General features: G+C 49.6%; 9 protein-coding genes across 9 annotated transcripts; 5 read left to right on the forward strand and 4 right to left on the reverse strand.

Annotated features, from left to right (window-relative positions):
- Nucleotides 1-7,539: 7,539 nt before the first annotated feature.
- Nucleotides 7,540-8,888, forward strand: PV10_04103 (uncharacterized protein). Its single transcript, XM_016368625.1, has 2 exons — nt 7,540-7,919; nt 8,146-8,888. Exons 1-2 carry the CDS (start codon nt 7,708-7,710, stop codon nt 8,792-8,794), a joined length of 861 nt encoding a protein of 286 aa, XP_016224413.1. The 5' UTR covers nt 7,540-7,707; the 3' UTR covers nt 8,795-8,888.
- A 38-nt stretch (nt 8,889-8,926) lies between these two features.
- On the reverse strand, nt 8,927-11,872 carry PV10_04104 (uncharacterized protein). Its single transcript, XM_016368626.1, has 3 exons — nt 11,775-11,872; nt 10,632-11,717; nt 8,927-10,582 (listed from the first exon to the last, which is right to left on the reverse strand). Exons 2-3 carry the CDS (start codon nt 11,694-11,696, stop codon nt 9,428-9,430), a joined length of 2,220 nt encoding a protein of 739 aa, XP_016224414.1. The 5' UTR covers nt 11,697-11,717; nt 11,775-11,872; the 3' UTR covers nt 8,927-9,427.
- Nucleotides 11,873-12,510: 638 nt separating this feature from the next.
- Nucleotides 12,511-15,461, reverse strand: PV10_04105 (uncharacterized protein). Its single transcript, XM_016368627.1, has 2 exons — nt 15,135-15,461; nt 12,511-15,082 (listed from the first exon to the last, which is right to left on the reverse strand). Exons 1-2 carry the CDS (start codon nt 15,304-15,306, stop codon nt 12,576-12,578), a joined length of 2,679 nt encoding a protein of 892 aa, XP_016224415.1. The 5' UTR covers nt 15,307-15,461; the 3' UTR covers nt 12,511-12,575.
- A 170-nt stretch (nt 15,462-15,631) lies between these two features.
- PV10_04106 (uncharacterized protein) lies at nt 15,632-17,760 on the forward strand. Its single transcript, XM_016368628.1, has 2 exons — nt 15,632-16,343; nt 16,397-17,760. Exons 1-2 carry the CDS (start codon nt 15,939-15,941, stop codon nt 17,606-17,608), a joined length of 1,617 nt encoding a protein of 538 aa, XP_016224416.1. The 5' UTR covers nt 15,632-15,938; the 3' UTR covers nt 17,609-17,760.
- A 485-nt stretch (nt 17,761-18,245) lies between these two features.
- On the forward strand, nt 18,246-20,301 carry PV10_04107 (uncharacterized protein). Its single transcript, XM_016368629.1, has 6 exons — nt 18,246-18,560; nt 18,614-18,650; nt 18,706-18,802; nt 18,852-19,605; nt 19,650-19,812; nt 19,860-20,301. The coding sequence occupies exons 1-6, from the start codon at nt 18,464-18,466 to the stop codon at nt 19,951-19,953; spliced, it is 1,242 nt and encodes a 413-aa protein (XP_016224417.1). The 5' UTR covers nt 18,246-18,463; the 3' UTR covers nt 19,954-20,301.
- Nucleotides 20,302-20,318: 17 nt separating this feature from the next.
- Nucleotides 20,319-21,282, forward strand: PV10_04108 (uncharacterized protein; the record flags this gene model as incomplete). Its single annotated transcript, XM_016368630.1, has 2 exons — nt 20,319-21,069; nt 21,179-21,282. 2 exons carry the CDS (start codon nt 20,319-20,321, stop codon nt 21,280-21,282), a joined length of 855 nt encoding a protein of 284 aa, XP_016224418.1.
- A 534-nt stretch (nt 21,283-21,816) lies between these two features.
- PV10_04109 (pre-mRNA-processing protein 45) lies at nt 21,817-23,718 on the reverse strand. Its single transcript, XM_016368631.1, has 2 exons — nt 23,552-23,718; nt 21,817-23,497 (listed from the first exon to the last, which is right to left on the reverse strand). The coding sequence occupies exons 1-2, from the start codon at nt 23,687-23,689 to the stop codon at nt 21,878-21,880; spliced, it is 1,758 nt and encodes a 585-aa protein (XP_016224419.1). The 5' UTR covers nt 23,690-23,718; the 3' UTR covers nt 21,817-21,877.
- Nucleotides 23,719-24,121: 403 nt separating this feature from the next.
- Nucleotides 24,122-25,323, forward strand: PV10_04110 (uncharacterized protein). Its single transcript, XM_016368632.1, has 2 exons — nt 24,122-24,529; nt 24,726-25,323. The coding sequence occupies exons 1-2, from the start codon at nt 24,229-24,231 to the stop codon at nt 25,136-25,138; spliced, it is 714 nt and encodes a 237-aa protein (XP_016224420.1). The 5' UTR covers nt 24,122-24,228; the 3' UTR covers nt 25,139-25,323.
- Nucleotides 25,324-25,590: 267 nt separating this feature from the next.
- On the reverse strand, nt 25,591-26,411 carry PV10_04111 (uncharacterized protein; the record flags this gene model as incomplete). The annotated part of the gene is made up of 3 exons (XM_016368633.1): nt 25,591-25,973; nt 26,067-26,154; nt 26,214-26,411. The coding sequence occupies 3 exons, from the start codon at nt 26,409-26,411 to the stop codon at nt 25,591-25,593; spliced, it is 669 nt and encodes a 222-aa protein (XP_016224421.1).
- Between the last annotated feature and the right edge of the window lie 496 nt (nt 26,412-26,907).

Below are 26,907 nucleotides of genomic sequence, written 5' to 3' on the forward strand. Positions count from 1 at the left end.
CCACCAACAAACGTTCCGACCACTATGGCGGTTCGCTCCATAACCGGGCTCGGCTGATTTTAGACATTGCTAAGTCAATTCGGCAGAAGTTGCCCTCATCGTCGGGCTTCATCTTGGGCATCAAGATCAATTCGGTCGAGTTCCAACAAGATGGGTTCACCACCGAGGAAGCCAAAGATCTCTGTCTATTGCTCGAACAGCACGAATTTGACTTCATAGAGCTCTCTGGAGGGACATATCAAGCTTTACAATTTGTGCACAAGCGGGATTCGACTAGGAAGCGAGAGGCTTTCTTCCTCGAATTCGCCGACAAGATCACCCCGGCCGTGACAAAGACAAAGACATATATCACCGGGGGATTCAAGACCCTAGATGGCATGGTGAATGCTCTCAAGACCGTGGACGGCGTTGGCCTGGGTCGTCCCTTGTGCCAGGAATTCCGCCTGGCCAAAGATTTTCTCCAAGGCCAAAATTCCAGTGGAGGAGCCATCTTGCCAATACTCGACCAGGACGATTTTGGAACGACGGTGGTTGTTGCGCGTGCCCAGATTAAACAGGTCGGTAGGGATCAGGAGCCGACTGATATGTCTGTCCAGGAAAATGTCGATGGTTTTCTAAAGGATATGGGTACTTGGACGGAGAACGTCAAGCTGGGCGTCGACCGTGTTGACGGAATAGTTGATCTCATGAGTGTCAAGACCATTCCTTACGGAAGTGTTGCCGCAGAATAGTTGATCTGTGTCAGATATAAGATATGCGAACTGTCATATACTGCGTCCCAGGCATTCCTACTTTTAAGCGGCCTTCTACGGCTAAAAGGTTTCACTGGAGTGGATCTACATGTGACTCCGTACCCAGAATTCCGAGTATTGATGGCAAGGCTGTCTCTGAATTTCGAACAGCTATGAACTGCTCTCGATCGGGGTAAAGGAAAGTAAGTACAAGTTGTAGGTGGAGGGAAGTACTCCCATGGCATGGAGTTTAGTGTTGGAAGTGGAAGTGTTATTCTGTACCTCCACTCCGCAATACTGATTAATTTAACCGAGGGCTTGCCGAAGCATTGCCCCTGGCAGGTCAGAAAGGGTTGTCAGAACAAGGGAGGAGGATGTTTTGATACGTCAACACCACCATTTCTATGCTGTTCTCTGACATGAACAATGAGTAATATCGCCAAGGTAGTATGCGGAGGAAAGGTACATTACAGATCAGATTTCAGACGTACGGTAGGTTTGGCACAAGCAGAATTTGATTTCTAATTCTTGAGTGAATTGAAAGGCCGAGCATGTAGAAATATACATATCGGCCTTTAAATCTCTTTACCGTCAAATTTAAAGCATACCACACCTAAGGCTACCCGTATATCATAGGCGAAAGAGGGTTAGAGGCTACAGCACCAGGCTCAGCTCCGCACAAAACCGTCATCAACCAGAATGGTCCAAGACACTTCCAAGCTCAGCAAGCCCGCAATCGTGGTGATCCCGGGCGGAGCATGCCCGGTCGTATTCTACAACGATCTGGTGTCTAGCTTGATCAAGCACGGTCACGAAGCAGAAACGCACAACTTGCGATCGTACACCGACGACCCCAAGGGCTCAGAACCTCTGGGACTAGCCGACGACGCGGCGTATCTACACGAAAAGATCGAGGCGCTAGCTGACCAGGGCAAAGATGTTGTTGTTGTCGGCCACTCGTACGGCGGACTCGTCACTACCGACGCGGCGCATGGCTTGAGTAAAGCGGAGCGAGCGAGAGCTGGGAAACGTGGCGGCATAGTCCGAATCATTTACTTGACCTGCATTGTCGGTGCCACTGGGTCGTCGTCTGCCGAGACTTGCGCCGGTCGATTACCGGAATTTTCCTTCATGGTGCCTGCTGACGAGGTTTGTGTCTCTAATCTCCGGTTTCCATCGCTGACAGGAAAGGAATTTCACCTCGCTAACGCTTTGCAAAAACTAGAACCCCAATTTCCTGCAACAGGCGCCCGAGAAGTCTGCACCAATCGCCTTCAGCGATCTACCACTGGAGCAGGGCAAACTCTGGGTTTCGAAGATGTGGTATCACTCAGTGCGTAGCTTTACCGATAAGATCCAGCATGCCTCGTATCTGCAAAATCCCGTGACGTGGATTCTGTGTACCAAGGACGAGTTGCTGACACCGAGCTTTCAACGGGGGTGTATTGAGTTTATTGAGCAGGAGAAGGGTGAAAAGATTGATGTCGTTGAGTTGGAGGTCGGGCACTGTCCCAATGTCAGTGCCACGGAGTTGACGGCCAAGACCATCGTTGAGGCGGTGGAAAGGAACGCTTGATAGGATGTAGAAGTTGACTCTGGTTCTACTGCTCACCAAGTCGAAAGGTGAATATCCGCAAGTTCAAGGATCCATAATAGAATGGGGAAGGGAAGCCGTGGACCTGCCGAACATGAAAACATGAAGATGCTAGGCATTGCGACCTCCACCATCTCAACATTTTCGCTTCTGAACACGAACCCGCATGCATTCTTCTCTTTTACCGAGAAACAAGGCACGAGTCTTCTTGTACCAATCCTCCCGCCCCCAGACTCGTCCGTTTCGTTAGACTCGGGATTGCCGAGCCCACGTCACTGGTCCGTTTCGAAAAGGTGGTTCGTCACGGTATTAGACCGTTCCTCCATATAATTATAGCAATACTGTAAGAGCTTATAGCTTAGGCAGTCATATTAATAGAGGAATATTAAGTCTCTATCTTAAGGAACTTCGAGAAACACCCCCGAAAGGTGTCCATCTTGTGTGTGCGCCCTTTATGAAGGCATAGCTCTTGGCGCTGGGGAAGGTGGCGGCGTGATAGTAGATTATTAACTATTTTCGAAGGAGAACTGTTTCTGATCCCTAGTGATTACCTAGTGCTACTCCCTAGGTACATAGTAGTTATATAGTTACGTGGTGTGAGAGGGAAGACGATTAATGAGGAGTGCGGGGCCCGGACGCGAGGGCCGAGGGGCCCCAGATTTGGGTCAAGGCCTAATTTAATTGTGGGCCATGACCTGAAAACAACACCAAAGTACCTAGAAGTCTACTACTCCGTAGATAGGACTTTAGCTATGGGACCGATTTCTCTCCTGCACGGTCAGAATTTAAGCAGTCAGAATTTAAGCATGCAATAAACCTTCTCCAGGAAATCGTTGAAGAAACCCCCTCCGAATTTGATTCTCGGCCGAGGTTTGCAATGTTTTCTCTCTACTGTATCTGGCATTCTATCTCGTTTCAGTTCTTCTTGTGTTGTGTTGATTGGTGAGTGTTTACCATGAACCGTGATTTGATCTTGTCGAGACCGGCTCTTACATCCAATTGAGTGCGATAGCCGCCTCATAACGGCTATTCTATGCACCTAAACCTCTTCTCATTGGCTTCTCAACCCTTATGTGGTTTACCCCACGATCTCGTGTGCCGAGAACCATTCGCCTTTACGGTCTGCTCATTTTTCGCGGTCTAGATTTACTTTGACTCCAGGTTTTCCGGGGTTTGAGTCTGATGTGGAGGTGATGGTTAGAATGCCCAATGCGGGCTCTCCCGTCTTGTGATAGCCGTGGAGAATCTGGGGAGTTGGGAGCCAAAGGAATATGAGGGTAGATACATAAGAATCTCACATGCTTCTTCCAAATCCTTCCCCCTTTCCTCTTTTTCTTTGTCTGGCTCCCAATCGCAGGTCTGCCTATTCGTTTTCAACACATCATTACTCCAGAATGCCGAAAATCCCTCTCTATGTCATTACCATTTCATTGGTCGTCGGACTCGGCTCCTTCGAGTTTGGCTTTGGAAGTGCCGTCTTTGTTGCCAGTCTCGGTCAACCTGGGTTTTACATGTTCTTTGAGCTCGATCCAACTGCCAAACGTGAGTGAACCCTCTGAAGATGGTCTCTCTCCCTGAGCTGTGGAATCAATGCTGACCATTCTGAACGGCCGAATAGATACCGCAGATATAATCAGCGCAGTCAATGGTCTCTTCTACTTTGGAGCTGCAATGGGATCCCTCTTACAGAGCTGGTTTGCCGATCGATGGGGTCGCAGAGTCGCTCTTGCTGTTGCTGCCGTAATTGCTCTCATCGGCAGCGCCTTGGTTGCTGGATCAGTCAATATTCCAATGCTCTGTGTCGTCCGCGTGCTGCAGGGCTGTGGACTGGGTATGCTTCTCACTCTCGTCCCGCTTTATCTGTCCGAGGTATCTCCTCCGGCTCAACGCGGTCTACTCACGGGTCTCTCTGTCCTGAGCTTTGGGTTAGGATATGTTACGTGAGTCATGTCCTCCATCATTCTCTGAGACTTGTGACTCATACTGACGCACGTATCAAGGTGTTCATGGATGTCTGTCGGTTGTTACTTCGCCAGCAATTTGACATTAAGCTGGCGTCTTCCACTGGCTCTTGCTTGTGTGCCTCCGTTCCCTCTCCTATTCGGACTTCGCTTCGTGCCTGGTAAGTCTACTTTGTTCCATTTTCTAAGACATATCACTGACAGAAATCTATAGAATCTCCTCGCTATCTGGCGTGGCGAGGAAAACTCGAAGAAGCCTGGGCCGTGGTTCAAAAGTTGCATAAAGACAAGGATGATCCCAATCAGGAGATTGCCCAGGCGGAATTCACTCAAATCGTCCGTCAGGTTGAAGCAGAAAAGGAAGAGCAGGCAACATTCATCACCATGTTCAGGAAACCGAGCTGGCGAAAACGATCATTACTTGCTTTCTTCGTCACGTAAGTCATGTTCTACCATTGTCAATCGAGATTATAAATGCTAAAACTTGTCCAAAGATTCGCAGCTCAGGCGGCTGGTGTAAGTTATGCTGTTCTGTCATCAATTGTCGGCCCTATACTCACATAGAATGATAGATATATGGCATCACAAACTATCTCCCCGTGATCTTTGCATCCTTGGGAATGACAGGCTCCATGCCCTTGATCATGTATGGTGAGTCAAGTCTATGCAATCGCCAGCATGTCAAAGATGCTGACCAAACTAGCGAGCCACACCACTGTAGGAACGTTGGCTGTCCTTCTCAGCATTGTGATCGTGGACAAGTTCGGTCGACGCAGACTCATATGTGAGCAACGGAGTACCGACACTCGTCAACCAGCACCTACTAACGATGACAGTCATTGGCTACATCTCCCTGACTCTGATACTTCTGGCTGAGGGTCTTCTGCAGTGGAAATACGTTGGGACTGATAACAAAGCTGGAAACGCAGCTTGCGTTCTCTTCATATTCCTATATATCATCTTCTTCCAGGTGAGTTCTCGCTATGATCTACACGCATTTTCTACTCCACAGCTGACACGTCTCCAAGTGTGTGGATGCACCGGCATTCATTTGGATTGCAGAAGCATTTCCAACTCACTTGCGAGCCAAAGGCGTGAGTCTAGGCATCTTTGCACTCTTCCTCGGAACCATCACCTTCTCAACCCCAGCCCCGGTTGCTTTCCAAACCATGTAAGTCATACCACTACTCTACATTGATTGTTGTATTGCTAACATGAATTTTTCAGTGGATGGAGTATGTTCATGATCTATATGGCACTGTCGGCCATAAGCGCTGTTATTACCTATTTGTATCTGCCCGAAACCAAAGGTCTTCCAATCGAAGAGATCGGGGCACTGTTTGGCGATGAAGTCGTGGTTCATCTGACACAGGATGGACATGGCCTAGTTGAGGACAAGTCTATCCAAGTCGACCACCGCGAGATTGCATCTGAGAGTGCGACAGCAGCCAAAAAGGTGTAGTGGAAGGAAACTAGGTGCAATTGTCAAGATCAAAAGCTGTAGCCAATCTACAGTGTTAGATCATATTGATCAGTTTCAGAACAAGAGCTACTTCCTGTGAACGCCTGAAGTAATTGTAGCGTGAAGATTATCTGGACCTGGAGTGTCATGACACTTGTCGAGCAAAGGGTCTCAGCCGCATAATTCTGACCCACGAACGCCCAACGCTAGATTCTGACCGTGCAGGGACCCATCATACCGTACTCCGTAGTTCCCCACAACTTTATCCAACGCTCTTAAGTAAAAAGGAGCAATGCGGGGCACGCTAACTTCATATGTGTTATCTGCGGGTAGCGCTGGTGAGGCCAATGTCAGAAACTGGCTTCGTCGTGTGAGACTGAGAAACATATTATTAATCCCTGATTTCACACAATCGCGCGTGCACCATTTCCGGGCTTCGTTCTTGAAGTCATGATCTATAAGAAGGCTCGATTGACCTTTGTTGGTCTCTTCCAAGCTGACAATCCGCCTGCCGTGAGGATTTAGCAATCAATCTAGAATTGACCCTGTCAAGTGCGTCTCAAACATGGGCAAACCTTCCATTCTCCTCTTTCCTGGCTCCTTCGTGGGACCGGTCTTAGGCTACCAACCAATCTTTGACCACATAACGAGAGAAGGATATGAGATCAAGGGTCTCCACCCCCCTAGTGTTGGCATTGCCCCAAAGAAGGGCCGAGATGGTCCAGCACCGAATATGTTTGAGGATGCAGCTCTCATTGCCAAAGAGGCGGAAATACTGGCGGACCAGGGCAAGGATGTGATTGTCATTGGTCACTCGTATGGCGGCGTCCCGGTAACACAATCCCCAAAGGGACTTAGCAAAAAGGAGAGAAAGGCACAGGGAAAATCTGGTGGAATCGTGAGGCTCGCTTACATTACATCACTCGTTCCTGCCCTGGGACAATCAGCAGTAGATGTTCTGAGCCAGGGACCGAAGGAGAACCAAGTGAATATCGTGCCAGATGTAAGTTTCAACCATTTTTGCATCGTGTGGGATTGACAGAGTACACTAGGAAAACGGCTGGATGTTACACGAGGATCCCGCGTCAACGGCAAGGATTTGTCTGAACAACCTCTCCCTTGAAGCTGGCACAGCAATCGTCAATCAATTTCCTCGACACTCGTTTCCAAGTTTCAACGAAAAGACAACATATGCCGGATATCAAGACATCCCGGTGTCTTACCTCTTCTGCGAAGAGGATATCTGCATTCCGACAACTGTGCAGCAAAGCGGTATCGATGAGATCGAAAGGGTTAGCGGTCGCAAGGTTGATGTGACAAGAATTCAAGCTGATCACTGTCCCAACTGGACAGCCAAACAATGGGTGGTTGACTGGATCTTGAGCGTGATCAAAAAGTCCGAGGAGAACTGAAATTCAGGAGGTTTTGAATGCTTCCCTATCCATCGCTAGGAAAGTTGCGCCGGAGACCTGTGGAATGACCGTGGCATATAGAGTGATAGAATTCGAGATACAAATGCAATCAAGCACATAAACTTGGAAATAGCTGCAATCTGCTGCCTTTACACCTACCAAAGTATACACATGCATGTATATAGAAATGGACACTAGGAAGGAGCGAACAGAAAAGAATATTATTGCACTGGGAAGGTGCAATGGGAATCAGCCCTTGGCATCCGGAGCGGAAGAAGATTAATTCCCTACGGAGTAGATATGTGCTTACCTAAGATATCTGTCACTGTAATTTATTCCCCTCATTACCCCAATTCGTCAATTCCAACTACCTACCTACCTAACACATGCTTCAGACCACGCCTCGGATCTCGCAAAGCTCAACATATTGCAGCCATATTCGGACGAGTTTTGATCGCATGCCTACACAGAAACGGTGAGTTCTCGCTGTGAGTCAATCTCCAGGAAACTCCGCAACCCTCAAACTATACCACAAACCCCCAAAGACATGGCGACATCGACAACACCCTCACATCCACACCCGGTCCCTACCGAGGCCCAGATCTTCGAGGCTCTAAGCCGCTATCCTTTTGACGCAGACTCCGAATATCAGTTGGGATTATCGGCGATTCTAGGTCATCCAGAGACCCCTGCGACGAGAGAGGAATTGGTCGAGAAGGCTGACCTAGTGAGGAGCGCCGAATGTTTCTATTTTGAAAGGTGAGTTACACTGGTGGAACGACCGCAGTCGGCTGCGGCCAATTAAATACAACTACGATATGGCAAAAGAAGGAAAGCCTCAGACAACGAATCAAGATAAATGTGGCTACAGACATTTTGAAACAACTCGCAGAATGCAGTGGTTCAAGCAAGAGATCGCGGGCAATACCCAATTGCTTCAGACAAAACATGCCAGAGGCTAACACTGAAGAGCATGGCTTAATAGGAAATACAATCTTCCCACACCAATCGACGCACGCGCGTATTCCACATGGCAAAACACTCGATCATCATCTCAAGCGCAGCCTACTTCACAATCTTCGCCTCAAACCCAACAATCACCTGCCCCTCCCCCTGCCCATACTGATTCGTCGCTCGATGCTCAATCCTCCCAACAAACAGCAAACACATCTTCATCATCCACGCTTTCTCCCAATCCCCAGCCACAGTCAACCGCAGATGAACCGCCACCCTACCCGACCTCATTTGCAGCGATAGTTGACCTGATTACGCGCAACATTCCCGTTCCAGGCATCGAAGAAATCCCGACGACAGTTCTGGAGCCTGGGTCGAGCAAGATAGATAAGACACCTCGGAGACGGAAACCTTGGGAGAAGGATGGTGCGGACGCAGTTACAGAATCTGGGGTGGGGGAGTCGACCGAATCGACAGCGGCCTCGTCGACAGTGGCAGAACAACTCGACCACCCAGAAGCCGGTCAAGCCGTCAAATCAAGTGTGGATCCGTCAGCTTCGGCAGTCCAGAACACAGCTTCCCAGGTTGACGTCAACGGCCATAGAGAAACGGGAACCGGCGTCGTCAATATACTCAAGCCCAATGCGATCCCAGATAGTGGACTGTTAGGCAAGGACTAAAATCAAGTCAATACATCTGAGCGACCGAGGTTTCCGTCCGATCCTGTAAGAACGCCATAGCCAAATCTGACCCAATGTCGTATTGTGCTAGCCATAAAACGTGTACATCTGCCATGATCTTGTGTGATTCATGCCTATGCTAACTAATTACATGCTCTGTGACTATTCCGCGTGCTTGTGCATGACTTGACTCGATAACAGGACATATCCTTTCACTTCCAGTACCATGCATCTGGCTAGAATGCACCGTTAAGAAAGATAGATATCCTTGCTCCATGGTCACATTCCGCAACATACTTTTGGCCCTGCCCCACGCCCCTGGAGATATGGATCACCACAGCCAATCATCCCTCCACTGCCCAACATTGATCACAGGTGCTCGTTCCATGTGCAAACGCGTGTGCTGATAAAAGAAATACAAGTATGAAATATGCCAACATGACTCGTCGAGGTGGTTCAATCGCATTGGTCGAGTTTCGCTGCTGTCCTACCCTGCCGAAGAGCGAGTATTCAAGCCGTAGGATATGCTCCTTATTGTATCGACGATTGCTATCATACCGTGCATTTCGACAGAGATGTTCCATAAGTAGATGAGATTGCCATCATGTCGATTAGTGGCATGGTGCTTGGCTTTCAGCGATACCGAGCCCACTGGTTACGTGGCTGACCCGGGGCACCGAATGGATTCACGGCTGCGCCTGGCCCTGGTCGAGTGACAGAATTCGGGTTGCAGCAGAGCATCGCAACGCGGGAGCCAAACTTGGAACCACGCAGCGACACCATGTGCTTTCGAATATGAATCGCCACTTGCTCTCGCTGATGGTGATGAGTGTTCATCAAGATCCATTGGATGAGATAGTTGCCGTACTGATCACCAGCAATGTCAATCAGCGGGATGCGTGGTCGATCCGGGTGTGCTGTCGTAATGACACTGAGGTAGCGATCCAGGAACTCGGGACCCCCAATTTTGAGGCACTTCTCCACAACTTTGGATGCAAACTGGTCGATGCTGTAGTTGTATGCATTGTGAAGAATGTGGTCGATGACTCGGCGTTTGTCTGGGGGAGATCCGTGCTCACACAGATGTTGAATGCACCAGTTTCCAAACTGGCCATGGGCGATCAGGTCGATGTTGCTGATCACCTCTTCAATCGCAGGTCGCTTCTCATCTTCGACGCAATTCTCGAAGATGTTTTGGACAACAAGACTTCCTGTCTCGCCCAAGGCCACTTCATGCCACATTCCACGCAAAGCTTCGTTGACCTTCAACATGATCTGAGGTGGTTCTCCACTCCATCTGAGCTCGAACAACTTTTGCCAGACGTGACAAGCATAACGATGAATGACAGTGTCTGGAATGCGTCGGAGTAGCTCGCGAACCATCTCAGCCTTGTGGTCCTCAGGAACTGAGTCAAAGGCTTTCTGCACAACATGGCACCCGAACGGGTCCATGCTCAATGAAAGGACGTTGCCATTGATGGCATTAGCAATTGCAACAACCTGTTCTGGAGTTCCGTGCTCGAAACAACGCTGGACCAGAAAATTGCCGAAGCGGTTGATCATCAATGGATAGGCCTGGTTGACGATCGATTCGACAATCTCATACTTCTGTTCAGCAGTGCCGACCTTGAGTTTCTGTTGCAAGAAGATGCTTGCTTGCTGGTCGTTGTTGCAAACAATCTTGTCCACAATGTACTTCCAATCACATGAGACCGACTTGTCGAGAAGACGTCGATAATTCATGGGTTCGAGAGACGTAACATATGTCTGACCACCAACGCCGCCAGCCTAGTATGTGTAAGTCTCCTGAATCATTGGGTTTCAAAGTTTTACTTACCGAAATGGGCCACGGAGTGGCTGGAGTTTGTCCAGACGAACCTGGAAAGTCAGTGACAGCAGGTGAGATCGGAGGCAGGCCACGTTGCTGATAGTTGTAATGATTGGTTCCATAGCCCATGGAAGGGGTAATGGGCGGTGGAGTCAGTGCTGAGGACGCAGGAGCAAAGTTTCCGAGAGCAGCCAGGCTATCATTCATAGCTGAAGTGTTGATCCGAAGTGGGTGAGCGTTACGTCTCATTCCGAGTTGAGACGTAACACCCAACAGATCGTTGCCTCCATAGGATTGAGCACCATTGGGCAAAGGCAGGTTTCGTCCTTGCTGATAGCTGGCATCAACAGGGGAGATGGGACCAGTGCTGTACACACCACTGCTGGTTTGGCTAGAGAGTCGGACATCGCGACCGTTGGTATAACTTGGCCCGGATAGACTGGTAGAAGACAAATTGGTCATTGAACCTGAGTGGTTTTGCCAAATGCCGCGACCTCGTCCGAAATTTCCAGCCAAAGGTTCGGATAGTTCCTGATGTACCTGAACATTGCCATGCATGGGCCAATGGTCTGCATTTGAGGTGAAGGGATGAGCTGAAGCATTGAAAGTGCTCTGCAGATGACCAATGGTATGCTCAGAGATTTCATTGCAAGAACCAGTGTCTCCAATTTCCGAAGGTGGTCCCATAGCTTGGTCCATGGTCTGCTTCAACGTACGAGTCTCAGCAAGTTCTTGCGCTTGGCGAGAGATGAGAGATCGAGCATCCTCGAGTTCTTGCTTGACACGGGCAATCTCAGCAGCGTCTGCTTTGGCAGTGGACATCGAAATAGCCGGACCAACGATTTCAGCTTTGGACGAAAGAGCAGTTGTAACTCCTCTGTCAGAGTTATCAGAACCACCGCAAGAAACAGGTCGATGTCCATCGGAGCCACAATCGTTCTTGATTTCCTCCTCTTGTCTCTTCAGAGCTTTGTTTTGGTCTTGAAGATTGGTGAGGAGACGGTCAAGTGAGGCGTTTTCATGACTGGACTTGCGTGCATCATTCAGCTTCAAACGTGCCAAGATATCCTCCATCTTTGTTGTGTCCGCAAGAGGCTAGATGAAGTCAGCGAGTGAGATCTTAACAGGGCTTACAAAGGCAGATCAACAGACCTTGTCGTTGCGATTTGACGGATGAATGTTGTTTGGAGGTGCGGCACAGGGTAGGCGAGCAGTGTTTGAGTTTGTGATGGTCTGTTTGAAGAGTTAGTAGTCGAACAAGCTGAAGGGACAGGCGTTGAGGGAATTGGTTCATGTTGTGAGAGGACAAAGGTTTGCCTAGTTGGTTTTGGGGTTGCCAGCCATCTTCTCATCAACAAGATCGGGTCTCACCTTGACTGTAGGAGTAGGTTTACGATTCAAGGATCTTGGGGAGCCAGTAGAGACAAATGGAGCCATGAGAAGGTGACACCTCTAGACCTGCTCAGGCAACATGTGACGATCTAGGAAGAAGTTGAAGTGAGCAGTCCAAGAAGGCAGGTCAGTGCGATCAAGCAAGGGAACAAGGCGCTCCCCGCAGTTGATGAGATTCTCAACTTCAGCCAAGGGCGAAAGGTTGAGATTTGATGGGGAAAGAGATGAAAAAGGAGGGAATGGTGAGGGTGATGAAGTGGAAGAGAAGGGGGAAAAGCAAAACAGAAGGCAGAAAGAAGTGGACAGAGTCTGTGAAGATCAAAACACAAGCACGTCAACAAAACCGCACCTTCCTCTGTGACGATGCGATGGCAAACGCGCCTGCCTAAAACAAATCCTTCACTTCGTGGAAAATTAACACACGCCGAGACTTTTGTGGGAAGAGAAGCCCTGGAGACGCGACGGGACAGTATGTCACGCGATAGCATGACTGCGACTGCGACTGCGACGGTGAGCTGTATGCGCGGATTCAAGAAGCGGCAGTTCGAATTCCAACTTCAGCTATGGAAGGTATGAGCCTCCTGACACCTGCCAGGAGCGATCGAAGAATCCCATAGCTATGGATCCTCCATGGCCCTTCCACGTTGCGCTGGCGTCAAAGACAACGAAATCAGGTTGGCCAACACCGGTGAGAGTAGGAAGGAGTCGGGCAGCATGTCGCATCCCAAGTAAGTCAACGCCCCATACCACCAGTTCCAATCGCTCACCGTGAAGTGGACGCAGCCAAACACCACCCATACCCTTGGAATATGGAATCATAAGCCGCCCTGAGTCTCTGGTGTTGATGACAAGACCTTCGTCTTGGACATCAACCGGGAAATTGAAAATTCGCGAAGATACGAGCGATTTTCCCTTCGCGAACAGAACCACGTTGCTCTCTCCCTCTACAGCCTCTCCGTATCTGGAGCTTGGTAATATCATCGAATCACCACCAAAGTATTGCAGGAAATTTCGGCTTGCTTGAACGGCAAGTTTCAGTGTGTCGTTACAGCTGTACACCAGCTGGAAGGATCCATTGCTGCGAAGAAGGGCATCTAAGGCCCCGCGTTGGCGACCATACCTATTTTCCGGAGTGCGCCAGTCCGAAGCGACCTCCCTTGACCATAGATCTGATTCAAGCTTGACAAAAGAGTTGGTTGCATTTGTCTCATTGAGGTCAAACGGAAAGACCATGCCGTCAAAAATAACCTGGTCCGGGTTGTTGATCACAGAAGGGAGGCAGAGAATATGCAGGCGGTGTATATTCCAAGACCGAATTCGCCACATCGTCATGTTCTCAGTCTCTTCAATTGTAATCTCAAGCTTGCCCAACCTGTCGGGTGAGACTAATTGATCGACAAAGATACCATATCGCGACCCTAAGTCATGACTATTGGGTACGATAAAAGTGAAGCGCTCAGGTGCTCGTTTAGGAGAGTCATGGCGTCGCAAACTGGCTTCGTAAAACTCTACCAATGGTTGCGTTGTCATTGCTCCATCAAACCAATGCCCTTTTCCAAGCATTTCGGAATAGTTGACGTGGTGTCCACTTTGAGCCAGCAAGGAGTTCATTAATCTCGAATGATAGGGCGGGACATTGTCGTCTGCAGAGCCATGTTGCTGGAAAATTTGCAGTCCTGCCAGGTTTTCCACCAGTAGCTCATGACGGAAGCTGCTTCGAGCAGTCTGAAGTATAGCGGTTTGCAAAGGATCTGCCTCGGACCACATCTCATACGGTACATAATTCTCAATTGAGGTGTATCCGGAAGCTGCGGCTGCGGCGAGAATATGATCTGGCTGGTGCGAGGCAAGATACCAGGTGCCTTGCCCACCATTGGAGTGTCCCGTGACCAGAATTTTGTCGAGGGAAATGCCTTGCCCGGTCCAATTCACACTCTCGAGCCAGTTTGGGACCATCGATACTGCAGCTTGCGTATCTGCAAAACCCCAGGTGTGCCAGTCGTCGCTGCTCCACTGGCTCATACCCGTGGGAAAGAGCAACCATGTTGGAAGGTTCGGTACATCGTCGAATGAGGCACGAACCTGATCACTGTCTGCTTCCACTCCAGCACCATGGAGGTTTATCATAACAGGGAGGACACTTTCTGGAGTTGACGAGGTGGAGGAAGGAGGCCGCAACATGGCATACGAAACGACCCCGCTAGGGTGCAGAAAGGTGACCTTTTGTACAGAGTCAATGGATGCATATTGCAACCGAACATCAAACGATTTGGTGGCCGTAGAGGCATTGGCGGTTGTGTACTTCAAACTGAATTGCACAAAATCCTGGCCACAGGCGTCAAGGCTGAGTCGCAGGCGTAAAGGCCGACTTTGTCCAGGAGCGAGGCAGAGGCCATCGTCGACCACAGACGTCTCTTCGTTGGCACATGGTCCCAGCTGATGAACACTTTGCACACAGATCCAATGGTCAGCTTGATTCCTGACCGTGATACTGCCATATGGACTGCAAAAGCGACCTTGAACAACATCAGGAAGCAAGACGGCCGAGGTATCGAGGTAAAGGCTCTCCGTGGCTATGAAAGCCTCGAGGGTAGCTCGAAGAATTGGCGGATATGCTCCACCCATGGAACGAATATCCCCCACTAGTCGAGCACTGACGGTGTTTGGGCCAGGTTCCAAATCTATGACGATCGGGGCTCGTCTAAAGGCATAATAGTCTCCTCCAAAGTAATGGTCATGGTTGATCCAAAGCTCCAAAAGATTGTCGGTAAACAAATAGACCTTCTGTTTGGAGATGCCAGCATTGAAAATTTCGCCCTTGACCCATGCTTGATATTGGAAGGCTGCCCAGCCGTAGATCTTTTGAGAGAAATGCCAGTCCACATGAGGGTAATCAACGACTAGTTCAACCAATGAGCTATCTTCGGTCCTATGAGCATCAAAGAAGCGGCGCTCCCAGGTGACGGTCGCATTCCGGGTCAAGGGGCTCTCAAATTTAGTAACATCGTCAACTGAGATGTTTTGAATACCGCCATATCGCTCAGCAGGATCCGCGCCCCATACAGCTTCTGTTTCGTTGTCAGTGACACCATGTTCATAGCTAGAGGGTTTGTAATTCACCTCTTGTTCCAATCCTGAAAGGACCAAGGGTATGCCAGGTTTGTGAGAAGGAAATCTGTCTGTTATCCACCACGCTGCTCTGCAAGACATCCTGTTCAAAGTGGGTTCTGTGAAAGAACTGACAGGCAGCTGTCCACCCGAAAGTTAACTGGACGATCAAGCTTAACCTCATGGTCACAATATATGACCCTCATGACTTCTGCGTCATCACTGGGTCGGGCACATCCTACTTTGTTGTCGGATCTCACAGCAACCTTTGAACAAACTGTGATGTATTCGTACAAAATCAGAAGATATCCTAGACCAAGAGATATTAGCAATGGCTGGTTAGTGATTGAATGGAGGTTCGGATATAGTCTCCAGAGATGTTGACTGGAATAATGTTGCTCCGAAAACGACAGATGTCAGGTGCCGCAATAGGAATAGCGTCACGTCTTCCACGCAATGCTTTCGCCATCACTGACTGGTCACAGCATCTGGTGGCTTTGAAAGGACGCAAGCCATGTTGCGACAGCCTCAAACTTGCAAACTTGCAAACTTGCACCTGCGCCTTACCGAGTCGAACAGACAACCTCGATTTGATCCTGTGTCGACAGCATTACCTCGTTCGTTACTTGATCAGACAGAATACCCCCATCTGTATACCACCACTCGTTGACTAAAATACGCCTTTGTCTCGCGCTCATAGACAACATGGCAAGCATAGCCTTGACGCCCTGAGATTACATTGATCCAGTTGGCAGCAGCCGATTTCGCAAGTCGACACCGTTCGTTTTTACCCATCGACTGCCCACAATCTTGACTATGAGCACCACGATGACCCAGAGCTCAGAATCCAAGACTGTCATCCAGCGATCCTTATCTCCTCACAAAAACCCTGAGAACCAATACAACAGAGAACGATTTCCATCCTTCGACGCCGGTGGAAGTGAACCTCCGCTCAACAACTCCAATGGTTCCGCAATTGTCGACAGCCCTTCTGATTCCTCTCCTTCGCTCGGACAATTTCCCCACCCCGACTTCAAATGGCCCTCGCGAAAGGCGAGCCAGAGGTTACGCGATGCCCGACCACCAGGGGTGTTTGGACATCGATCTAAGAGAAGTGTCAGTGATGCAATCAACAAGTTCCGTACCCGACAGGGGAGTGTCAGTGAGAATGCGCAGGAGTTGGCCGAGGCCTTGAAAGCACCGGTCTCTTACAAACTCATTGTCAGTTGTCCCTTTTTCATATATGGTGCTGGCGGTATGCTGACTCTAGCTAGATTCTTTGCATCGTTTGGTACATGACATCAGCCTTGACCAACACATCTTCAAAGTCCATCCTGAACGCATATCCAAAGCCGGCCACATTGACAATTCTGCAGTTCTTCTCGGTCTTTACCTGGTGCATCATCCTGACGAGTCTGTCGTCCCTCTTCCCGAGTCTGAAAAACATGATTCCTGCACTTAGGAATGGGCTGCGACGGCCCACCTGGGATGTCATCTATACTGCTCTTCCTCTTTCGGTCTTTCAACTATTGGGCCATTTGCTGAGCTCCTATGCAACGGAGAAGATTCCAGTCTCACTGGTACACACTATCAAGGGTCTATCGCCCCTCTTTACCGTCTTGGCCTATCGTGTTGTGTTTCGTATTCGGTACAAACGAGCGACATATCTATCACTTGTGCCGCTGACGCTGGGAGTCATGTTGGCATGCTCGACGGACTTTTCCACCAACTTCTGGGGCATCACAGCCGCGTTCATTGCGGCCATTGTTTTTGTGACGCAAAACATCTTCTCCAAAAAGTTGTTCAATGAAGCGTCGCGTGCAGAAGCTCACAATCAACTCCACCCCTCACGAAAATTGGACAAGCTCAACCTACTCTGTTATTGTTCCGTCGGGGCTTTTATGTTTTCGGCTCCGGTCTGGATTTACACCGAGGGATTTGAGATTCTCCAAGATGTCTGGAGAGACGGGTCCCTCTCCCTGTCAGCCAAGAAAGACACACTCGACCATGGCGAACTATTGTTGGAGTATGTTTTTAATGGAATATTCCATTTTTTCCAAAACATTATGGCATTTGTTCTGCTATCGATGATGTCACCGGTATCCTACTCTGTGGCTTCACTGATCAAACGGGTCTGGGTTATCATTGTGGCAGTCATCTGGTTCCGTAGTTCAACCACGAAGGTGCAACTGTTGGGCATCGGATTGACGTGCGTCGGTCTGTATCTTTACGATCGGACCAGTACAGAGGATGCTGCAGAGAGACGAACAAAAGCTGATCATTTCCGTCACAAATCGGCGTTATTACCAGTGACAGAAGTTCAGACGCCTGGAATTCACCAAGGCTATCCCAGGATTGACGGAAGAGGGGACTCGCAAGGCAAGAGAGATGACAGTCAGAATCGAGGGGCTACTGAGGCAAAGCATGGCTGGTTGGCCCCAGGAACCAAGCAGGAAACTACCTGGAATGGCGGGGAGAAGTCATAAATGATGATTGATATGTACCACTAATTGAACGCACAGCTTCGGCGTCAGGAGCGAAGGGTTTGGGCATTTCGGATATTTGAGTAGCAATGATCTGAAGATACACGTGAAACCCCTAGATTGATAGATCTGAAAGTCTGCGAATTGTGCCAAAGAGCCAATGAATTCCAAGTCGAGATCGTGCAGGCGTTTAGATTTTCTAAAAAAAAAATTGTAGCGACCGTCGGTAAGGAACAAAAGCATCATGGGAAGCGAGTCCTTGCAAGCTCCAGCTACGGCGCAGGAATAATTGATCTTGGAAACACATAGCAGAGGAGAAAGAGATGTGCAGTGTCATGGACGACTGCAACCCTGGCTCCTACAATAAATCATGTCCGTGAATGAGTTTGTATTGTACAAAGAAGAGAAAAAAAGGAAGAATCTCATCTGGATGAACATGAAAAAGCTGAGGGGAGTTGGTGCTATTCACGCTAGTATAAAAGGGGAATAGCTTGCTCTCACGCGCTGTTAGAGGAACTGGCGGAAGGTGCGCAGGCTGGACAGCCAGGAGAGACACTAATTGGCCAATCAGGCGCAGCTTCTGCTGACTGGACTGTGGCAGGGGAGGCACGGCCGGAGAACTGACACCCTGACTTCCCAGGCTCCTTCCACCACAGCCTCCAGAAGAATCCCCTCGACGACAGCCACCATCGACCCTCGACCCTCGACCCTTTTTTCTCACTCGATCGAATCTCCCCATCATCCTCATCGACGTCTCCATTGACTCGGCAATGCCCAATTGACCCAGGTCTCTCGCGACTCAAGCCCCTTGACTGACGTCCGCTGCCAAATTATTCTTCCACCACATCCGGCCCCATCATGTCCCAAACCGAACTGGAAAGACCAGACTCAATACAGGAAGAAGATCCTCACAATGAGGCACCTGTGAAGAAGCAGAAGAGCAGAAGACCAGCTAGCAAGTCCATGTTGGCGACCAGTCTACGATCTCCATCACTAATACCCGCCTAGACACTGCATTTCGTCAGCAACGTTTAAAAGCCTGGCAGTAGGATATCCTGCGCCCTAATATTAATTGTCGCTGTTGCTGACCCCCGATCTAGACCCATCCTTACTCCCAAGACCGTTCTACCCATCCTCTTTGGCATCGGTATCATCTTTGCTCCCATTGGCGGTCTACTGCTCTGGGCGAGTGCTTCCGTCAGTATGCGCCCGAGTTGACCGAAATGTTGCCTAACCACTTGACCAGATACAAGAACTAGTCATCGACTATACAGACTGCACGAGCACCGCAACAAGTTCTTTCACTCCTATCCCAGAGAACAAGGTTTCCTCGGAGTTCAGGACTACAAACAGTTCGATCCGCCCTCAATGGAGAACCACTGTCAACTCCACCACTCCTCCCTATAGCGTGACCATCGACGAAACAAATGTCTGCACCCTTCAATTTTCCATTCCCAACGATATCGGCCCCCCTGTCTATCTTTATTACCGCTTGACCAATTTCTACCAAAACCATCGACGATATGTCCGATCCCTTGACACCGATCAATTGAGGGGCGCTGCACTTTCTGCGGGGACCATTGACTCGAGCTCATGCGATCCTATCAAACTTGCCCCTGATGGCAGACCGATCTACCCATGTGGCTTGATTGCAAACTCGTTGTTCAATGACACCTTGAACAGCCCCGTTTCTGTAAACTCCGCTGGAGGACAAGAGCGCCAGACCTATACCATGACGAATCGAAGCATTGCGTGGTCCAGTGACGCGGAATTGTATAGGCGGACAAATTATCGCAACGATGAGGCTGCGCCCCCTCCAAATTGGGCTCTTCGTTACCCAGACGGTTATACCGATGAGAATCCCATTCCCGACTTGTCGCAATACGAAGAGTTCCAAGTTTGGATGAGAACCGCTGGCTTGCCTACTTTCAGCAAACTTGCTTTGCGAAATGACGATGATACTATGACCGCCGGCATCTATCAAATGGACATCTATGATTGTGAGTGACCCTTTTTAGTATTCTCCTCGTACTAACTGTCGCAGTCTTCCCAGTCGATGTCTATGAAGGCACCAAGAGTGTCTTGATTTCCACCAGAAGTGTTATTGGTGGAAAGAATTCATTCCTAGGGATTGCATATGTTGTTGTCGGCGGTCTCTGCATCGTTCTCGGGGTGCTTTTCACTATTGCCAATCTGATCAGGCCAAGGTATGCTACAGATCCCAAAACTACCAATTGTCGCTAACAAAGTGCAGGAAACTTGGAGACCACACCTATTTGTCTTGGAATAACGACTCAAACCCCACAGCAACTAGCACCGGTCGCGAAGTTCGACCAGGGACGTCGTGACACGAGTGTTGACCGCATCGTGTGATTTGACTCTTGATGTTGATGACGCTGGTTGAGAATCTGGCAATGGCGTTGGGGTTTTCAGACCATCCGGGCTCTCGGCCAGAACCCCAAATATTGGGAAGCCTCGCCATTTTGTGGACTTTGGCCGATTACGATTTATATGGCGTTTGTTGTTGTGGTTCTTGATGTTTCTGTAGAGAATTTGAATGGAATGTCAGGTTTTGGGTCGTCAACATTCCTGCCACGTTACTCCCCTGTCGTGCATATGCGCTTATTGGAGACAGGTTTCTTTGCAGCGTTCCTTTGGTCTCTTCATCTCTTTCCTTTATGCACATCTGTGATTTTGTGGTGATCCTCCAATCATGCATATGTCTCTACATCACTATGGCATTGTGTCCATATACCTGGTGACTCTCTTCTGTCTACCTATCGCCCTCGCAGGACTACCTCGATATCGGCCGATTCGACGCAACTGTGGTGTAGACCCCCCTTCAGCCAGTCTTCGGCACTCCCACCGATGGCTGAGGGAGAACGAACCACGAAACAATGAGCTTTGGAACGCCACATTGGTAAAAAGCCGGTATTGGACCATCGACCACAGTACACACAACCACACACACCGCCAACGATCCGAGGCCTTAGCAGTCTTCACCGTCGAGACATACATGCACATTGTGTCAGACACAGAGAGTGCGTCGCCGTCGTCTCGAAATTACGTGACAGACGAAACGATTCAACGACAATTCAACTATATCGTCGAATCATTCGCCAACTCCAGCATCGGCTACCGACTGGCAGGGGTGACGCGGACCACCAACGACGTATGGGCACGCAACGGCGACGACGTCGCCATGAAACAGGCACTCCGTCAAGGCACCTACTCAACTCTCAATATCTACTTTCAAAGCCAACTGCGCTCCAACGATGGTTATCCCGACACTCCCGATGGCAGCACCTTGCTGGGCTTCTGCACGTTGCCCACAGCTGGCATCACTTCCTCCACCAGACCGGCTCGCTATATCACCGACGGCTGCAATATTTTATCCGCCACCATGCCTGGCGGTACCTATGGAGGGTATAACATGGGTGGTACCACCGTCCATGAAGTTGGTCGTGAGTCCACCTTCTGCTCTCAACGTGTTTTGATTCTCATAGCCGAGCATAACATATTGCACATTGTAAATCCTCGGAATCGTCAATTTTCTAACCCTGGGATAAATAGATTGGAATGGCCTTCTCCATACTTTTGAAGGCGAAACATGTTCTGAGGATGATTTCGGTGATTATGTGGCAGATACGCCGCAACAACGGATTTCGACCAGTTGAGTCCCTCCGAGTTTGTTTCATACTTGTCACCCCTCTCCCTCTTTGTTCTTTGCTACTGTATTGCTTCCCTATACTTACCAGCAAAGCTCATGATTATATATACATATATAGGCTTCTGTCCCTCAGTCGCACCTGATTCGTGCCCTACGAGTGGGAAACCTTCGACACTGTATCCAGGCACAAGCGGGTCTTCATCAGGAGGAGGAGGATCAGGTCAACAACCAGCATCTCCATACCCGCCCACGCCATACGGTCCACAGGGATTCAGTGGTGTGGATAATATTCATAATTTCATGGATTATAGTTCTGATATCTGTTATACGGGATTCTCGCCGGGTCAGGCAGCGAGGATGATCAATCTTTGGGGGATTTATCGGGAAGGGAGGTAGGGTGATGATGGAAAGTATGGTCATGGGGATGGGTTGAATATCTTGTGGGCAGTATTAAGTAGAGATCTACAGGGGTTTTCTGGGTGGCTTTTGGACAAGAGGAGGACAAATCACCAAGGACACGAGTCAAGAACGTTTCTTGTTTGTTTACGCATGTATGTATTCATACCTCGACAATATAACAGGTATAACACGGTGGATCTATGTTAGTTATCATGGTCATCGTCATCAACTCGAGCTCTCTTCTGACCTCGGGTACTGGGACCAGCCTCTTCAAGACCATATCGCTTCTTGCTTTGACCCTGGTCGTGTTTTGCAGAGGCTTCACCAATCAGAGAGTCAATTCCAAAAGGATCATCCTTGTCCTTTTCAAACTGCACGGGACCTTCATGTCGCTCGGACAGTTCGGAGCCCTTGAACGTCTTGGAAGTCCCCAGACTGTCGAATCGATTGGATTTCTGAATCTTGCTCATAGTGGCATCGGCCGCTTCCTCGCCACCATCGTCGTCGTCTTGGTTCGCTGATGGACGGTAGATGCTGTTGATGGCATCTTGTGCGGCGAACAGAGGTTTATCGTAATGTTGGTCTTCATTGAAGCCACTGTCGAAGCCCGAGGTTTGATTGAATAATCGAGAATCGTACATGGTCTCTTTGTTCTGTGTTGGTTTGGCAAGACCCAAGGCCACCTTTTCTGAAATGTCTCGGTTCTGTTCTCGCGCCATCATCTGCACTCTCTTCTCTGCTCCCATTCGACTCTGACGAAGCTTCCTCTCATTTTCTTCGCGTCTTTCCTTCCGCGCTAATTCACGTTCACGAGCAGCCTCATCATCACTTCCGCTTGCTGACCTAGAGTCGTATGAAGAGGCAGAATATGACCTTGATCTTCGTCGTGATCCGGAATCTCTGCGCCCAGGAGCTGTCTTTTGTCTCTCCTCTCTTGCCTTGCGGGCCATTTCCCGTAAATGGTCTTCTTTGGCCATCTTTTCCTTTTCCGCTAGCTTCTGTTGCATTTGTGATCGTAACTTGACCTCCTCGCGCGCATGTCTGTCGGCTGTGAATAAGGCCTCGGCGAACTGGGCGAATTTATCGTTGATTGTGACATCTTGTAATCCTCGTCCATCGGCTGCGAGACGCTTATCCAGAGGAACGGTGTAACCTTTGGGATTTTTCCAATTGGACACGGGTGGGGGGATCTTCCATGCCTCTTGGTCTTCGGCTGTGAGTTTTCGTGGAGGAGAATGCATGACAGGAGGAGGAGGGCTCGGCGGGCCACGAGGGATTTTCTTGTGCTTAAATTTTGGTGGTTCCATGGGATCTTCTTGCCTTTTCACAATTTTGAAAATTCTGTCGTTTTTCTTGGAGTTGTCGCCCATCTGGTTGGCCGGGGTGTAGCGTACATATGTCGGTTCTTCTCGATTGGCACCTTTGACGTTCTTAGGCTTCTGTGCGGCCACTGCCCCCGAAACCAGTTTTTCCAAGGCAAGTCTGGTCTTTTCGGCACTTGCAGCCACCTCTTCTTGACTGGGTCGGTCCAAACTCAGTTCGCCTGCGTTTGCCTGCTGTCGAAGAGGGATCAAGTCCTTGAAGCTGGAATGGATAATTCTACTATCGCTATGCCCTTGTCGAGCAATTGCATCGTATTTAACTTTTCCTTCGGCATCAACCTGAAGAGTCAAAGCATTTGAGCTCGATCCGCTACCCTTGCGGCCCATGTCGAGAGGATATTGCGCTACCGGTATCTCGGGGAATGCACCACCGTCGCCAAAGTCTTCTGCGGATCGGGGACGCCATCCTGATCGTTGTCCGTATGCAGGAGGACCGGAGCGCTGTGATAGAGAAATGTCAGGAGTGTGCCTAGATGTCGGTGGGCATAGACTGACCTTGAGAATGACCTGCGACTGATCAATCACGCCAGGACCAACAATTCGTGGACCCTTGGGTTGGGCATGAAGTGGAACTTCTTCATGTTCGCCGGAGTATTTTGGCTTGGGGAGGGAAGCGAACAAGCCTGTTGCCATTTTGATTTGGCGTGGGGGAGGAATGAAGATGTAGGCAGAGATGTCTGGATAGAATCTGTCGTAGAAGGAAATGATGCAAAGTTGAATCAAGAAATGTGCATGTGATTGTATGCTTTGCCGTGGTGTAATAGGGTGGAGCATTAACCCTGCTGTGGGTCCCGTAAACACGTGCCGTTTACTCGTGAACTTCACCATGTCATTCAAGAAGGTTGACATGTGTCGAGAGGCAAGGTGTTATCAGAGAATAGATGTAGTTAATGTGAATACCTTGGGATAGTAACGGGGAGAATGGAAGTTGATGCATTTCAATGTGACCCAGATCACGGTTCTAGCACTCGGGGGACGTTGGACCGAGGAAAAGAGCTAAATTAGGTCGTCTCTTGGTCCCCGTATAGCCTTTGGACCTCTGATCAGAATATCTGCGCTATATTATATCTATCTAATAATACTCGATATTCAGTTCGCAAATTTCTTAATAGTCCAGAACATCACTCTATCGAATTGTATCTGATGATCTACTGAATTCCGGTCACATCAAAATGCCCACCTCATTGACCTCGAAATTTCTGCAAGGAGTGGGGGTAACGACCTTGAGCAGCATTGCCGGATTCTTCGTCTGGACCAAGCACATTCAAGTAAATGATCTGAATCCAGTTACCGATCCGGTTTTTGCGACCAAATGGTACAAAAAACTCAATGCCAATGGCAATCCAACACTCCATGATGAAGTTGTGCGACGATTACCGTTGTGGACATTGCGTCCGGAGTTGGTAGAGGATGCGAAGAACGGTGGATCCAAATTGGTCGAGGGATTCAGTCAAGGGGTTTGGGGCACTTTCGGTATGTTGTTCTTCGTCTCAGTTCGCAGTCTGTGTCTATCCAGAGCCTTCTGGCGATGGATCTGGCCATTAAAGGGGTTCTGCAAGTCCTAGACATCTCACGTGACATCTTCCAAGTGTCGCCGAGGAGATCGACGTTCGAATCGAGAGAGATCTGTGAGTTTAGGACAAGCAGATCTAACTTCGCTTTCAAATAGGCTACAGTATCCAACGGAGATACCTCGCGGCCAAGTATCGCAACACAACCACCACGGCGCATCAGCTGTGGGACAAGCCCGACCTGTTGTCATCTCCCTACAACATCGGCACCGAAATCACGGACCACTTCGTCGTGCTCGACAAGACTCCGACGAGCATATTGATCCGCTGTGGTGACTCGCCGCTGAAGTCACCTGATGGACAACGCCCGTCGGATGGTCTCTTTGAGATCTCAGCCGAGACAGACTTTGACAAAGGGTTTGCCGAGTTTCGACTGAAGAGTGTATTTTTCCAGGGAGAAGGTGTGGTTGAAGACAAGACTAAGGAGCCCATGGATGCACGTACAAAGTGGGCACACCAGCAATATGCAAAGTTGTGGATGGAGAGTGCTGTCAGGCATGTGCGGTCTTGACCTGGATTACAACAGCACCAAAAACCTAGTTGAATTTCCCCTGTGTCTGGACACGAGACGACTAGTCTGGTGCTGGCACAACTTGCAGAACAAAGCGGGATAGACAGCATTCTTCATTGATATGACACTGTGGCTATGAAGGTTTCTTGTTCACTGCAAAGGCGCTGTCCTGCGTATGCACCAGCATTGTTGTGCTACCAATGTAGCTGTGGTTTGATTGTGGTCATTGAAGCGCAAGCCTTGTTTTGACTGCCCCTGAAGCGTAGGCTCCCGTAGGCTCCCCGACTAGCTAATCCAAGCTAATCCAAGCGAGTGTGCACTGTCAGCCTTGGGCTTTGATTTCAACCGGGACCATGATGCTCGATCAATCCTGCCAACGAACTTCCTTCCATCATCAAAAGCCATGAGTTACCCTCATCAGCTCCTGTAGACTTTTCGCCCACCCACAACCTTCACGCAACGTGCTTGATAAAGTACCAATACTTGCTCACAGCATGTTGTTCCCAGTGACCAGGACCCAAATCGATCGCATCAGTAAGATCCTTCAGTGTCCAGCTTCCGTCAACCTCCTTGACCCAGACTTGAGAGCCATTGCCGGGCTTGAATGGTGCATGTGTGGTGGGTTGCTGAGCTGCAGAGAGAGCAGCGAGGTTTGCTTGAATGATGGCGGCTTGGGTGGCAATTTCAGTAGGGGTACCACCGACAAAGTACGATGGTGCATTGGGCTGCTGAGCGAGTGCTGTATTGGCGGCGATGGCAGCAGCAACCTGGGCTGTGGCGCTTGCTGGGCTCCAGAGGGTACCGGGGGTCAGAGGATTACCTGCTAGCCCAGCAACTGCGCAATATGGTGAGTAGTAAGCCCAGGCGTTCAAAGGTGATGTAGCTGCCGTGGCAGAAGGTAGGGGGTAACAGGTATATGAGGACGCACAGGGCCAACCAGAAGCGGGTGCAGAAGGTGCTTGACTACCGTAGTACATGCCATTGGCATAGTATCCTGCGGCGAAGCCTTGTCCACCCTGACCAAGGAGAGTCAGTTGGTAAGATAAGATAGATCAGGGTGTCCGAGGTAACTCACAGGGTAGTAGTACATTGCGGGTTGTGCAGATGTCGTTGTAGGTGCGGCAGAGTAGATCGGTCCTGGTGGGTGAATTCCCTGTGGTGCAGGGCTCTGGTTAGGAATGTAGTAATAGGATTTTGGCCAGTCGGCAGTGTCTTCCCAATGACCGGCAGGAGGGAGATACGTGGTAGCAGGCATGCTGTAGTACATATCCATGATGGCAAAGGGTTGGGACGGGGTGTACTGGTAGGTTGGGGGAGGCCGAAGACGATGCTTGCTTGATAAGAAGAGGAGGGACAAGGAAAGAGATCAACAATGAGGGTTATGGTGATTGAGAGAAATTTTTCAGATTGGGATGTAAGGGTAAGCAGAAAAATGGCCAAAAAGGAAAGAGCGAGGCGAGCTATTGCTTCGCCATGCTTCACTTACAGTTCTGGTGTCCTCGTACCAACCAGTGTTATCGTCAAGGAAAACGGTGTGCTTTTGAACAGGTTCGGGGGCAAGTTGGACACCTGGTCTACCCCAGGGCCAGCCTGATCCACAGGATAGACACATGATAGGATATGTGATGATCTGGATGGAGAGAACGAGAAGATGGAGGGATCAGAAGAATATTTAGAGGTTTGTAGACATGAGGGCTTCTCGGTGTGGCAAAAAAAGGTCTCGAGGCCAAAGGCAGGCACCGACAGCAAGTGAAAAGAAGACGCGGGGA

This window comes from Exophiala mesophila (assembly GCF_000836275.1).
Source record: "Exophiala mesophila strain CBS 40295 unplaced genomic scaffold supercont1.3, whole genome shotgun sequence".
Lineage (NCBI taxonomy): Eukaryota > Fungi > Ascomycota > Eurotiomycetes > Chaetothyriales > Herpotrichiellaceae > Exophiala > Exophiala mesophila.

What these genes read in the sequence shown, in the direction of transcription:
- PV10_04106 (XM_016368628.1), top strand. Translation starts at nt 15,939, where the DNA reads ATGAGCACCACGATGACCCAGAGCTCAGAATCCAAGACTGTCATCCAG. An exon ending in CGGTCTCTTACAAACTCATT is followed by an intron (nt 16,344 to 16,396) that starts GTCAGTTGTCCC and finishes GACTCTAGCTAG; the next exon opens with ATTCTTTGCATCGTTTGGTA.
- PV10_04105 (XM_016368627.1), bottom strand. Translation starts at nt 15,306, where the DNA reads ATGAGGTTAAGCTTGATCGTCCAGTTAACTTTCGGGTGGACAGCTGCC. An exon ending in TTTCAGGATTGGAACAAGAG is followed by an intron (nt 15,083 to 15,134) that starts GTGAATTACAAA and finishes ACAACGAAACAG; the next exon opens with AAGCTGTATGGGGCGCGGAT.
- PV10_04109 (XM_016368631.1), bottom strand. Translation starts at nt 23,689, where the DNA reads ATGGCAACAGGCTTGTTCGCTTCCCTCCCCAAGCCAAAATACTCCGGC. An exon ending in AGTCGCAGGTCATTCTCAAG is followed by an intron (nt 23,498 to 23,551) that starts GTCAGTCTATGC and finishes TCTCTATCACAG; the next exon opens with CGCTCCGGTCCTCCTGCATA.
- PV10_04107 (XM_016368629.1), top strand. Translation starts at nt 18,464, where the DNA reads ATGTCCCAAACCGAACTGGAAAGACCAGACTCAATACAGGAAGAAGAT. An exon ending in CAACGTTTAAAAGCCTGGCA is followed by an intron (nt 18,651 to 18,705) that starts GTAGGATATCCT and finishes CCCCCGATCTAG; the next exon opens with ACCCATCCTTACTCCCAAGA. An exon ending in TGCTCTGGGCGAGTGCTTCC is followed by an intron (nt 18,803 to 18,851) that starts GTCAGTATGCGC and finishes CCACTTGACCAG; the next exon opens with ATACAAGAACTAGTCATCGA.
- PV10_04110 (XM_016368632.1), top strand. Translation starts at nt 24,229, where the DNA reads ATGCCCACCTCATTGACCTCGAAATTTCTGCAAGGAGTGGGGGTAACG. An exon ending in AGGGGTTTGGGGCACTTTCG is followed by an intron (nt 24,530 to 24,725) that starts GTATGTTGTTCT and finishes GCTTTCAAATAG; the next exon opens with GCTACAGTATCCAACGGAGA.
- PV10_04103 (XM_016368625.1), top strand. Translation starts at nt 7,708, where the DNA reads ATGGCGACATCGACAACACCCTCACATCCACACCCGGTCCCTACCGAG. An exon ending in GAATGTTTCTATTTTGAAAG is followed by an intron (nt 7,920 to 8,145) that starts GTGAGTTACACT and finishes ATGGCTTAATAG; the next exon opens with GAAATACAATCTTCCCACAC.
- PV10_04104 (XM_016368626.1), bottom strand. Translation starts at nt 11,696, where the DNA reads ATGGAGGATATCTTGGCACGTTTGAAGCTGAATGATGCACGCAAGTCC. An exon ending in CCACTCCGTGGCCCATTTCG is followed by an intron (nt 10,583 to 10,631) that starts GTAAGTAAAACT and finishes TACACATACTAG; the next exon opens with GCTGGCGGCGTTGGTGGTCA.